General features: G+C 40.6%; 1 protein-coding gene and 1 non-coding gene across 2 annotated transcripts; both read left to right on the forward strand.

Annotated features, from left to right (window-relative positions):
- Positions 1-1,260: 1,260 nt before the first annotated feature.
- On the forward strand, positions 1,261-11,926 carry PABIR2 (PABIR family member 2). Its single transcript, XM_041485235.1, has 10 exons — positions 1,261-1,472; positions 1,799-1,877; positions 3,167-3,223; positions 3,601-3,644; positions 3,725-3,779; positions 4,005-4,106; positions 5,343-5,431; positions 5,961-6,025; positions 8,291-8,387; positions 9,392-11,926. The coding sequence occupies exons 2-10, from the start codon at positions 1,860-1,862 to the stop codon at positions 9,540-9,542; spliced, it is 678 nt and encodes a 225-aa protein (XP_041341169.1). The 5' UTR covers positions 1,261-1,472; positions 1,799-1,859; the 3' UTR covers positions 9,543-11,926.
- LOC121363269 lies at positions 9,169-9,312 on the forward strand. The gene has a single exon (XR_005956671.1). It is a non-coding gene; the product is annotated as a small nucleolar RNA U109 (small nucleolar RNA).
- Positions 11,927-13,505: the final 1,579 nt, after the last annotated feature.

Consider the following 13,505-nt stretch of genomic DNA (forward strand, 5'->3'; position numbering starts at 1 on the left):
AATTATTAGAAATTAAGCAAAATTATTTACATATTTACGTTCTCAGTCTTTGCAGGAGATGGCAATTCTGTACCACCTCACAGAGGGTGTCACTATGGGCTGTGATAGGCTGTAGTGTAAGGGGCACGGGACTGTGAAAGGTGTTTCTTCTCTGCAGTAATACAAGATAAGGATTTTTTTCTCTGGGTTTTTCAATACAAATACATATCAAAAAATCCTGTAAATATTTTAAATGCAATCTTGTGGGTCTTTTAACTCAACTCCATGCATCTTTGTGCATGTCAGCACACAGTTCTTCTTTAATAGTATCATTTCAGTGAAAGAAATGTAAGCATCAACAACAGTTGAGGCACAGAGTCCCCGAACACAGAAAAATGGAATATGCTCAAGTCAGTCCTGATTAACAAAAAATGCAAGGAGGTACCATAATAAATATTAAGGTACAGAAACAAGAGTTCTAATCAGTTATCTAGAAGCATCTACCCTCAATTGTTTAAGAGAATAATTCACCTAGGTGTGTTCCCAACTAAGGTAGTTGAAAAATCCTGACTTTTCTATCTTAACAGTTTCAACACCGAGCACTCTGGCAGAATAACTGTTTTGTCCCAGGAGAAAATGAAGACCTTTTAAAATTTGGTGCTGGGAAAGACCCTGAAGCCCCCCACATGTAAGAGACAAATGTATGATGAAACAGTTATTGCAGAAAAATACTGTAAAGTAAGCACAAACTTTGATGCTTTGATCACTTAGAGTGGGTTTGCTCAAGTCAGTCCAAACCTGAGTATTGTCAAGATCCAAGATCAGGTCTCATAACGAGTTTTACAGCAGATTTCTGAAAGCTGAGCCCACTCTCATTGTAATCAAAGCCCTGGTACGTGCTTCAGCAGCTGGGGAAGGCTGGGGAGAACAGTGGGAAAGCCTGCGGGACTTAGGTCGGGGAGGGCCAATTTTGAAGAAGGCTGTAAAACTTTTTCCCCCCTGAGACGGGAAAAAGGCGCCGGGTTTGTGCCGGGGTGGGACTCGAACCCGGATCCTCCTCCAGGTCACGGCCCGGCCACGCCCCCGCGGCGCGCGCGTCCTAGCGACCGTTGCGGCGTTTCAAACACACACGCGCTCCCCCTACAGCCAATCAACGCGCTCACCGGCCCCGAGGGCTGTCGGGAGCTCTCCCGCCGCCGAAGCAGTGCCGGGGTGCGGAGCCAGCGCGCATGCGCTATGCTAGGCGGGCGGCGGTGCCTGCGCCCCGATCCCCGAGCAGGCGCAGTGCGCGGCGGCGGCGGCGGGCGCGGAGCGCGGTCGGCACCGAGGGAAGCACCGGGAGCAGCGGGAGCGCTCCCACCGCCACCGCGGGCAGCGGCACCGCCTGCAGCCGCTGGAGGAATTGGCCGGCCCCGGGCCGCTCCCCGGGATGCGGCGCTGCTGCGGCCGCCCCCCCGGCGGTCGAACAGCGCCCCGCTCATCCACGGGCTCAGGTGAGGGCCCGGGGCCTCCGCTCATCGAGCCCTGGGGTCGCCGCTGCCCGCTGGCCTCGCCGGGGGCCCGGGCCAGGCCCGGCGCTCCCTCAGCGAGCGGCCTGTGGATCGTGTCCCTTGTCCCCCGGGGCCGCCAGTGCCCCCCTGTCCCCCCTCGGCTCACGGAAGGTGCTCGCCGCCCTCCCGGCGACAGCAGTGCTCCTGTTCAAATAAAATGATGTTTTCAGCGCTCTGGAGGCTGCAGCGCGTGTCACAGTGCTGCGGAACTTTTAAGTAAAGCGCACCCAAAAAAGCTGTTCACGAAACTTTGTTTTCTCCCCCTGCAGTGACAACTCCCAGGTGTTTCAGCCTTACGTGTTGCGGACTCGCAGGAACAGCACAACAGTTATGAGCCGCCATGGAATGGTGAGGAATCTTAAGCATGTCATGTTTACACACAACAAGGAATAATTGGAGTAGAGAAATGAAGTTAAACTTGATTTTTATTTGCACTAAGTATCCTAGCAAGCTTCCAAGCTGCAGAATAAGCATTTTTTCACCTCTAACTGCAACATATCATGAAATAATACTGGTGTGTTGACTGTCCCCAAGAAGACAAGAACGTTGGCGTTTTGTGTGACTCCCCATATTAAGTCCGGTTTTAAAGTTAATTTAAGCCTGTGTTAGAAGAGTACGATTCTATCAGAATTAAGTGTCTTGAAAGGGTGTTTTATTTTGTTCTGAAAATGGACAATGTCACAGTTCTTTGTTGACCTGTTTGACATAGAGCTCTTTTTGTGCAAAGGCAGACCACTGGACCTTAGAAAATCACTGAAAGAAGGGGAATTTATTTGTTGCCCTCTGTTTAAGTCTGGTAGTGTACACTACTGCAGTTGTTTAACTTTTCAAAGATGTTGCATTTCTTTTTCCTACCCTCTCCATGTCAGATGAAGGATTTATGTGCTCCTTCCACTGAAATTTTTCTGTCTTGTCTGAGGATAGTGAAGATTAAATATTGCTTTTCTCAAAACCTTAAATTCCTGACATAAGTTTACCTATGTCTTCTATTCAGGAAAGGTGACAGGGATTTTTAATTCAAAGTCTTCTGTTGTGAGACATCTTAAGAATCCAGAATTTTAGAGCGTGTCAGTAGGTGTGACACTGGACACATGGCCATCCTGAGTGGGAACTGTTGGCCCATTTATATGTGGTGTTAGAGTTCCAGAGAAATTAGATGCATACAATTGCACAGAACTGGAAACTTGCAGAAGTTAAGCTTTAGGGAGTGTTGTTCAAGACTGAGTTGAGGCACTGAGATTCCTCCTTTACAATAGCCAGCAGGTTGAGTAGGGTGTCTACAGGAGTTTGTCATATCCTGGGCAGTGGGGAATTGTGCAACAATCACAGTTTCATTTGTAGTATCTCCCTTGTCTGAGTGGCATCTGTAGCTATTTGTGTACTTGAGATGCTGAGCAGTATCTGCCTGCAAGTCAGATCCGTGCCACTTGCTGAGTGATAGAAGGAATTTGTGAGTGGTAAAACAAGTCTTTTCTCTTGAAGGTCAGTGTTTGCTTTTTTGCAACATTGTTTGAGTCATCCACGTGTAGTTGTGCAGCTCATTTTGAACTCCCTAAGAACGCAGTTGATGGTAAATGGTGTGTGTGCAAGCAGTTGTGTGTGATTTAATCATTGTGGCTGTCACTTTTTTTTTCCAGTTTTTGTCATCATCTCCTATTCGTATTCCTAGCAGCCGACTTCATCAGATCAGAAGGGTAAGTGGAGTTTTTATCTGTGTATTCAGTATCAGAATGAAAAGTACTCTATGATATTGAAGTACTTGCACAGTGGGGGTTTCTTTCCTACTGAGTATTTCAAGTACTAAAGAAAACTGAATATTTCTTAAGAGTTAATTTCACGAAGGAAGAGGCCTTGCAAGGCTTATTGTTGTGTTTAAGCCACCTTGCATTTTAGAAGGGTTCTATTTAAGAGAAGCAGTGAGCTGGACTGGTGGCTGTCCTGTCTTTTTGTGTAATGGTTCTGATGTTCATATTTCAGTTCTGATGGCAAATAATGGAATCACAAGTGTTATTTCAAGTATCTGTGATGAGTGAAATGTTATGAGAAAACTTATGACGTTTATCTCTTGCAGGAGGAAGGAGTGGATTTAATGAACAGAGAAGCAGCACATGAAAGGTGAGTGTTATTGAAAGAAGGTGATAAAATAGCCAGAGTTATCCTCTTTGTAGCTACTGATGGGGTTTTTTGTATTCTAGGGAAGTGCAGACAGCAATGCAGATAAGCCAGTCATGGGAGGAAAGCTTGAGCCTGGTAATCTTTTTATAGATGTTTCCTATTTAATTCCACTTTTACACTCAAATGATAAATTTAAGGGAAAGAGAGGAATTAACTGTGAAAATAATTTAAGAAGAATTTAAGCCCATCTGCTTTAGCTACTTTGTGCATTTGACCCAATGACTTTCCATTAGAAGGTTGTGCCTTGGATTTCAAGGTAATGTCCTGTGCAGTGTTAAGTCTGAAACCTTGTATTCACAGAGCGACAATGACTTGGACAAGTCTGAGAAATCTTTTTCCCCAAAGAGAATAGACTTCGTTCCAGTTTCACCTGCACCTTCACCTACAAGAGGAATAGGAAAGGTAGGATAAGTGAAATACCAGGCTGAGACAATATTTCAGAATTGTGGACCAAGCTAAGCTGTCAAGATCTGTAACTTCACAAATTGTTCCATAGTTTCAAAAACCCCTGAACAGAACAACCAAACAAGCACCAAAAAAGCCAAATTCATATTTTGCTGGTTTCTTAGAATCAAATGGTTGCCATCTGGGAGCCTGCAGAGTTTAAGCAGTGAAACACTGGATGTTTTCAGTTACTGCTGTTTGTGCAGTGGTGGGTGGGTTCTGGTTCTAGGGAAGCTGGAAGAGGTCATGAAAACAGTCACGGGCAGCATCTCCAGGTGCAGAAGTGGGGGGATTTTGGGGAAGAAGCACCAAAATTGGACTGCAAATCTGTATGGTGGGAGATAAAAATATGTTATCTCTGAAGAAGGACTTGGGTGTGTTGAACTTGTACTGAAAACTGGTGACAGATGCCATAGAAAGAGCTGGATGTGAGATAAACTACTTTTCCAGTGAGGATTGGAAAACCGCAGTGTAGCACAGAGAAGCTGGCACCTGGGTTTGAAGATGAGCTGCTTGACCTTGTTTGCACCCTCTTGTGTGATTCTGCTTTTGTACAAAAAAGGAGCAGTCTGTGGGCTCCTACCAGATTGGTGCATGTAACAGCCACGTATGAGTGCTGGGTAAATGTGTTCCTGGGAAAACACTGATGCTGGCAGCTGGTTCTGTACCTTTGGAATTCTGACTGTAAAATACTAGCAGATAACTTGACAGAAAGATTTTTGTGTTTAGCTAGAAGCATTCATGGGCTAAGCCATGAGAATCACAGAGCTAAATATCGTATTTTACTCTGGAATATTGTCAGTTTTCAGGTCAGATGTATTTTGAGTAAACTCCTTTGTTTAAAAAGCCCCTTGAAAGAAATAAGTCTTGAGTACTGTACTGCTGTTTCTAAATGTAACAAAGAACAGAAACAATTCTCTTACTTAGAGAACAGTGTCTATTTCAATTTTACTTCTCTTGTGGGTTTCAATTTTAGCTTAATCTGAGCAGAATTGCATGGGCCAGTATGTTTTTTAAGTTAAATTCTAACACTTGTAAGATTATATTTGATAATCTGCGTAATCTGTTGCTAGCTTTTCTTTAAGAATAAAAAGGGAATAGAAGGGGGGATGTTTGTTTTGGATTGTGGAGTGTAACATCTGAGTATTTTAAAGGAAGTTCTAAACTGGCTTCATTTGAACTTTCTTCCTGCAGCAATGTTTCTCACCGTCATTGCAGATGTTTGTGAGCAGTAATGGATTACCTCCAAGCCCTATTCCCAGTCCAACAAGGCGATTCTGCAAGTAAGTAATGAGTGTCTGTCATGCTAACGTTGGAATTTAAGACAAAGATTAATTCAAGTTGATGTTAAGGCATTAAAAGAATTCAGTTTTACTACTGCCGAAGCACTGCCACATAAAAATGCTGTGAAAGTTCAGCTTTTACCAGTGGCAGCTTTATGTGTGTGCTCTTACAGAGCATGTGTCAGCTTTAAACTGGATTTGGTAACTTGAGGGAAAGTCCTCAGGTATTTCAAACTAACTTTGTCAGCAGATTAGTTTTATATAAATACACTGCAGAATTTAGAGAAGGATTGAAATGAGGATGTGATTCACTAAGGGAAGGAGAAAACCTTAGAAAACCTTCTATAACTTCATGTGGCAGATAATCTGCTCTAATAGGCAGCCCTTAATTGTTATCGATGTATTTAGATTCCAGAAGAATCCCAGTTGTGCAGGAATAGCTTTGAAGAATTCTTCATATGCTGTGGTTGTGTTGATTTGATGCAAATTGGAACCTTTACAGGCCTGACTCTCAGTATTCTCTTTTCAGCAGGAGGAGTCAAAGTCCAATCAACTGTATCAGGCCCAGTGTTCTTGGCCCCATTAAAAGAAAAGGTATGTGATTTTACCTTACCAGATGTCTTAATATGGATGTAGTTTCCTAGCTGGGTACAATATTTTGTTATTCTGTAAATATAATGCACTTGTATCCACAGTGAACTGGAATTTGCCAGGCATAACTCAAAAATACAATGTAAAGTAGCTCATCTAAAACACAGGAATGAAAAACTTAAAAAACAGTTACTGCTTGACAGAGGCAAACTTTGTTATACATCATATTAAATGTCAACTTACGGATGTTCGTAACATTCCTCCAAGTACCACTGAACAGTGCACACCCTTCAGATCATCTTAGGAATGTTGCTTATCATGCAGTATCTTCTAAACTTAGTACTGAATGTTTGTTTTCACTCTGAAAGTTCAGAAGGTGAGTGTTTAGAGAAATGGAATAGATCAGTGCCCTCTCCTCCTGAAGGGGGTAAATGCATTCTTTCCTGGAACCATTCCATGTTGGAGATTTTCAAATACCGTCCTCAAACAAATCTCCAGAGTAGAACTGTAGAAATGAGATATTCTTAAAGTGTGCCTTTAGCTATGCTTATCCTTTCTCCTTTTTTTTTTTTTTGACTTCAGACATTCTTAACTGCACCAAAAACGTCCTTTTATTGTACTAGACTTACATTTAGGCTTTGAGAAAAGTTACTGGTTTTGTATTGTTTTGTTTTTTTTTAGTACTGCTTGTCCTGTCAGATAAAGAACACTGTCTAACTGATACTGACTTGACAGAGGAGAGAGACAAGTTTTCTCTTAGATGTTAGTTCTATCTTGGCTTTTATTTTCTGTGAGTTTTAGAGGCACTAAAATTGATCAAAAGTTTATTAAACTAAATGAACAAAAAGGAATAAATATCCACACTTACACTTTACACAAATTGTAAAAGCAGTGCAGGTAGAGGGACTGGCCTTTCCTTACCAAGTCCATGTGGCTTCCATGGAGCATCTTTTACAAAGTGGAGATGTGAGTTTTCCTTTTCTTACTTGAAATATCAAGGAATTTTCAAAATGCTGCTTAATTTTGAAACATCTAATCAATGTAAATGAACTTACTTTCTTTTCTTAAATATGTGGTCCTGTTTTTTTCTGAATTTCAGCCATAGATTTACAGTAGAAGGAAAGCCATGAACTGAAGAATTTTCACTGCCATAAGGGATTTATACTGGTGGACTCTGCGATGTATTGTAGCAGTGCAGATTTGTCTCTGTGAAATTTAAGGGGCAAAAGTGTTACCTAAGTTGGTGTTTTGTTCATTTTTGTGCAAGACCAAATATTTTATAAATGTTTTTTGCCCATTCTGCTTGCTAGAACCAATTATTCCTTGCCTTAAGATGGGAATGTATCCCTGTGGGCTGCAGGAAATTAAACTTGTAGAAGTTACCAGTCTTCTATAAAATGTAGCAGTGTGATTCTGTTGCAGAATGTATGGAGTGGTTTGGTATAATGTTCACCTTCTGTCAGGTTTTTGAGCTGCTCTGGCAACTACTGCAAAGTGTAGGTGAAAGCCAGAAAAATTGTTACCATTTCATGGTTTTTTTTTCCCAAAGTAAGAATGAAAATACACTGTAGGTGAGAGGGTTTGGGTTTTTTTTATTTATTTTCAAATTCTGATATTTTCAAACGTGTGTTGTAGAGCAGCTATCAGTCAGCCAGCTCATTCTCACTGCAGATTATACTAAACAGATTACATGAATTCTCCCCATCATATTTAATCTCTTAATGCCTGTAAGTGGTTACAGGACAAAGATAGTCTGATCCATGATGAGTAAGTGGAAATGCTCCCACATGACAGATTTATTCCATCCAGCTTCCCTGTAAAAATGTACCCGTGCATCAGAATTCATTGTACAGGGGAGGGTGAAACTGAACCCAGCTGTCATTCTTATTTTCATAATCACTAACAATTTTAAACTTCATATTTTAACTCATATCAGTTGTCTCAGATGTTTACTTAAAACTAAGTCATGGTAATTAGTTTGCTTTAGGTTATTTTGTCTGATTGCAGTACAAGTAGCAAATTTTATGTCTTTGAGATCATTGTAGCCCCTCAGGTACTGCTGAAGTTTTAGCTAAGGATGGGCTGGATGGTCTAACAAGAGCTGTCATCAAATTGATGTTTTAGGCTTGGTTGGCTGAATTAGAGAACTGCTGTTACAAATGCAACCTTGGAGTGTTGTAGGTCAAACCTCTCTTTTACAGCAGACAAATATTAAATGGATATTGCAGAGACTCAAGTGAGTTTGATTATTTGCACTGTTTTCCTTAGGTGAAATGGAAACTGAAAGTCAGCCAAAGAGACTTTTCCAAGGAACAACCAACATGCTTTCTCCAGATGTTACACATCTGACAGATCTCAGTTCATGGTAAAATATTTCATGTGCCCTGAAATGCCAAATGGAAGCTGTCCTGTGGTAGTGTCTTGTGACAATGGTCCTTCTCCTTTGATCAGTTCTTGAACAGACTCTAGCTTAGATTTTGGGTATCAAAGCATTTACACGGAATATAATTGTTACAAATCCCTGTTGATTCATAAACAAAGTTACTTTGGTTCATCATTACAATATGTTGTAGGCAGTGGTCATACAGTGTCTATGGCACTTCACTGAATACTTAGAGGTGTGAGGGTACTTAATTGTTCTTGTCCCTAAGTTCATGATTTTTAGACTTCTCTTTCTTTATTATAAAATACCAAGGGTTTTATTGTGTTGAGTCAGATACTAAGTATTCAAAAATATCAGCTGTTATTACTGTAATTTCAGTTTACCTACAGACTTGAAAGATGCCTAGGTGGTTTTTTCATCAGGCTTGCCTAGATGGTTTTTTCCATGTTGCTTCCCTAATTTCAGTTTACCTACAGACTTGAAAGATGCCTAGGTGGTTTTTTCCATGTTGCTTCCTCCTAAATTGGAAAAGCATCAGTGTATGTGCCCTCTGCGATCTTGTATCTAGACCTCAAAATCCAAACACAGGAATTCCGTGAGAAAGATAGGTCTCAATCTTGCTTTGAGTAGTGCTGTGTTAGAGAGCATGCCAGCTAATTAATGACATCTTTGCTGCATTGCTGATTAATTTATTATTTTTCCTTTACTATAGGCTTTGTCACTGCCTTTCTACGTCTGGTTAAAATCACCTTCATAATTGATTCTGCATGTTAAAAAATCCCAATAATTCTGCTCCTCGTTCCCGTGAGGAGCATGAATATCTCTAACATGCTACAGAAAACAAGGAGTTTTCAGGGCTGCCAGTCTTGCAGTAAAGACTGAGTGGTAGTATAGGTCTCCTACAAGTCCTGTCCAAGGGGGAAGCACGTCAGCTTTGTTCAGAGCCTCGTGCCCCTGCACTAAAGGTCCTTTTCCCCTTTCCCCAGCCTGTCCTCGGATATTCTCGACGGGAGTAGCAGCAGCGTTGGCTCTTCCTCTGATTCCCTGACTAAAGGCAGCATCACCACAGAGTCTCCAGTGACGTGCTCCAACTCCTGCTCCTCGTTCATTCTGATGGATGACTTCTCACCCAAGTGACTTTACCAAGTCCTGAGTCAGTGTCTGGCTGTGCTGTCCCCTTCCTGTACACTCGTACAGAGAAATGAACTCTGATCCTTGAACCATTCATATGAGGTTTATTAAAAGGAAAAATTGTTGTTACTGTAATCCTTGGCTACTTTCCAGTGATTTTTTTTTTTTTTACTTTATCCATTTAATGGACATTGTAGACCATATTAATGTCTGGTTTTGCGAATTTATTTTTTAAACAAGATGTCTGCTGATATTATACTAACTTTTGCTTTCAGGAACTTGCATACACTTTTTGATTCCAGGAATAGGTATCTACCTATTAGTGTTGCAGTTTTTAGGAATGTACTTCTATCATTATCATGGTCGCTATGTCTAGGGAAATAACTTGGTTTGGAAGGATTTAAAAATACTAATTTATTCTCTGGCACTTCTATTATTGAGTAAAATTACTCTTTTTTTTTTTTTTTCTTTTTTTTTTCAGTCACTAGCCTCAGATTCCTTTATGGAAGGGAGAAAAAAATATTTTATTTCCTTAGTGCTGCTAGTCATTTTTATGAATTCATTTACAGAAGACCACATTGAGTGTGGAAATCTCACTCTATTACATTAAACTAAAAACCCCACAGCAAAATAACTAATGACTGTCACTTTTGCCATCAGTGAAGAAATAATAATACTCTGCAAACAGTTAAATTAGCTGCATAGTTCTCTTCCCAGAACATTTGTCCTACAGATTGTATGAAATAAGGTCATTATTCAGCAAGATTTGGCCAGAAAAAATTAATCCACACCTCGACTGAAGACATACAGTGCAGATAACTAAATTAATTAAACTACTGTGTAGGAGAACCATGTATGGCACCATCGATGTCTCCTGTGGCATTGAGGTCATAAGTATTTTTGTGCCTTAGGGGACATTGTTACAAAATTATGGAATGTAAACCAGAGGGGTGGGTGGGGAAAGTCCTTTGTGTACAGCTTGTTTATAGAGCGCTTACCCAAATCTGTCGGGGGTGCTGCTTCCCTTTGTGTTCCTTTCCGAGGTGTGGAGGTGCTGGGGCAGCCAAGGTGAGACCCTTTGCAGCTGCTCGGGGCAGAGTTTGTCCATTTCTTGGTCATGAGCAGAGCAAACAGCTCAGCAAATGCTGGATTCCTAAAGAAAGGCTTTGGATTGGATACGAGCTCTGCAAATTGCTTGGTGAAGGAGTTCCCTTTGAGCTATGAGTAGTCTTGATACAGTACCTTGGTCAGTCTGAGGTAGGAACAGATATTTTACTTTTTAAAGACTATAACGGGGCAAAATAAATCCGTTTGTAATCTACTGTGTTATGCTATTTATTATTTATAACTCTGTAAAAAGTCTGTGGTGATGAATTATAGTATTTTTTTATGATTGAATAAGTTTTTTATGTTCAGTAATTGCTGGCTGGTTTGTATTTAATACGCAACATTGTCTGCCAGAATCATAAGCTTCCATTTTTGAATGTTTGTAACATAAATGCTTTTGTTACCTAAAAGTACAACTTGTGATCTTTCTGAAAGAAAATAGCACTGAATTTAAAGTAAGATTATGTGCTTTAGATGTGAGCACAATCTCTGGCAATACTGTCTGGCTAAAAGGGAGGGGGAGAACTCTAGTTTTTTCTGTTCTGAAGAAGCCGTTGGGTATCCAGAAGACATGTACATACCAGATTATTTTTAAAAGTGTTTCCATTAAATTGTAAGAAGTACCAGAATGGGCCAACAGTGGCACTATTATTTGTATGATCATTTCCACCTGTGGAACATTAGTTCCCCACTTCAAATAAATGTGCATATTGTAAAATATTGTCCATTGGTGCCATTTTTAAATGAGCTCTACAGTATTGAATGTTAATTTTGTTTGTATATGCACAGTGCTATTTCTTGAATTTTTGATGTCTTAAGTCAATTATTTTTTTATTCATGCCTGTATCTTCTCTGCCTTCTTGGTGCTTAAAGAAGGCTGCTTTTCCATTTGCAAAATATTGATAAACAGTCTGTGATAAAATCCAAGCCCCTACCTGTGCCCCGCTTCCCTTCTACCGTGCTTTTGCTGGTACTGTGATGTGGAAATCTGAGGGGTGGCAGGAGGGGGAAACCTATTGCATGCTTTCTTAAACCTGAGAAGAGCATAGCTATTGCTTCGTTTTGGCTGATTTACCTGTACAATTGATGTGTTCCAGATTTGTTTGTCAGTGGAGAGTCCTATCTGAGTGCTGGCCTCTGTAAACATTGGAATGTAAGCTGCATAAAGCGAGCGCACAAACAGTCACTCTGTTACGGCAGTTTTTTGTAGTGTTCTGGCTGTTCCCCACTCTTGGAAGGTCTTGTAAAAGACATTGCTCTTTTATAAAACGTGTCGGTAATGCCCACACTCGCTGTGTCTGTTGTTTCAGAACCAATGGATGTCGCTGTGGAACAGCCCCGGGGTAGGCCCAGGCTCTCTTTCACACTCCCAGCACAACTTCTTCATTTTGAAACCAAGTTTTCTGATATGCTGATTATTGACTCTTGCAGTTCACTGTGTTTGAGTTGCCGCTGCTTAGAGGGTTCATTGATACTGCAGCATACTCTAAAACTGACTTTTAAAAGTTGAATTTCTGGATTTGTTACCTGCCTTGTCCGAGGGAATTGGACACCAGTTGGGAAAGAAGGCAGCTGGTGCTGGTAGTCAGCTTTAATGTATAACTATTGACATTTAGCAACTGTTTTTTATGACTTCACCAGACTTATTGCTGCTGAATTGCCATGATGAGTGTCTGAGAATTCCTGTCTTTCTCCCACTTCCTTCTTTTTAAAAGGGATCATTAGTGCATATCTTTTGCTGAGAATCACAGTGATGAGTTACCTTTAATGTTGTAATAGTTGAGAACTAAGTTAAAATACCTGTGTAATTCAAGCAGCATTTTAGGTGGACTGTTTTTAACATGTTAATTAGCACAGCATTACAGCAATGGTCTTTGCACAGCTCATTGACCAGCACTGCCTTTAGATCATATCCAGAGCACACTAAATCCTCATTTCATGGGCTTAAAATGCTGGAAGGATTTTACCAATGGTTTAGAAAAATGTGTGTGTCAGCTGTGGAACTCTGTATGTTTTGATAATATCAAGTGTTCTGCATCAGGAAATGGATCACAGTGTGCATGTTTCATTCTCCTTCATTGAATTTCAAATTGGGGGATCATGGGCCCAAAAGCCTGTATTTAAGGGGCTGTTTTTCTGACTGTATGTGATTAAATACTTTCTCCTACAATGGAAGTAATTAAACTGTCAGTGGGTGAGGATGTAAATCTGAGTCCTGCAGACTTTATTGGAAAAATCATTCTTGAAAGGCTCGAGGAACTCTATACTGCATAAAAACACTGAAGTGGGATTTTTTAAAAATTATTTTGTAAGTCATGATAAAAATAGAGAAGTCATTATAACAATTCCAAATGCTAAAAACATTTTAAATGTAAGGCTTTAGCTTGGCATGTTTCTCCAGGTCCATGTTGGGGGCTGTTTGCAGAGGTGGAACTTGAGTAGGCTCAGGCAGATTTGGAACTGAGGTCCTGGTGCACAAACACAATAGACTGGCCCAGGGAAATGATTTTGTGCAAATATTCACATTCTTATCTGTAGACCCTGCTAATACATTGTGTCACAACAAAGATGAGAACTTGTTTTTCCTGGAAGGAATTTCATCAGCATATAATTTTCCTGGTAACTTCGTAATAAAAAAAGCTTTGCATTAACATGAGTTCAAGAATTTCATGAAGTCATAGTCCTGTTGCATTTGCTTTTTTTTTGGAGTAAAGGCCAAGGAATATTTTTGGAGCCATACAAACTGCCCCTTGTATTCCAAGGCTATTGCATGAATGGCAGCTGTCCATAGGAGATGGGAAGATCTTTGCCTGTCATTGAGTAGTTTAGTCTCTCTTGAGGCTTGTTAAATAATCCTTAGCA

The sequence above is a fragment of the Pyrgilauda ruficollis genome, unplaced genomic scaffold (genome assembly GCF_017590135.1).
Source record: "Pyrgilauda ruficollis isolate IOZ18807 unplaced genomic scaffold, ASM1759013v1 scaffold7, whole genome shotgun sequence".
Classification (NCBI taxonomy): Eukaryota; Metazoa; Chordata; class Aves; order Passeriformes; family Passeridae; genus Pyrgilauda; species Pyrgilauda ruficollis.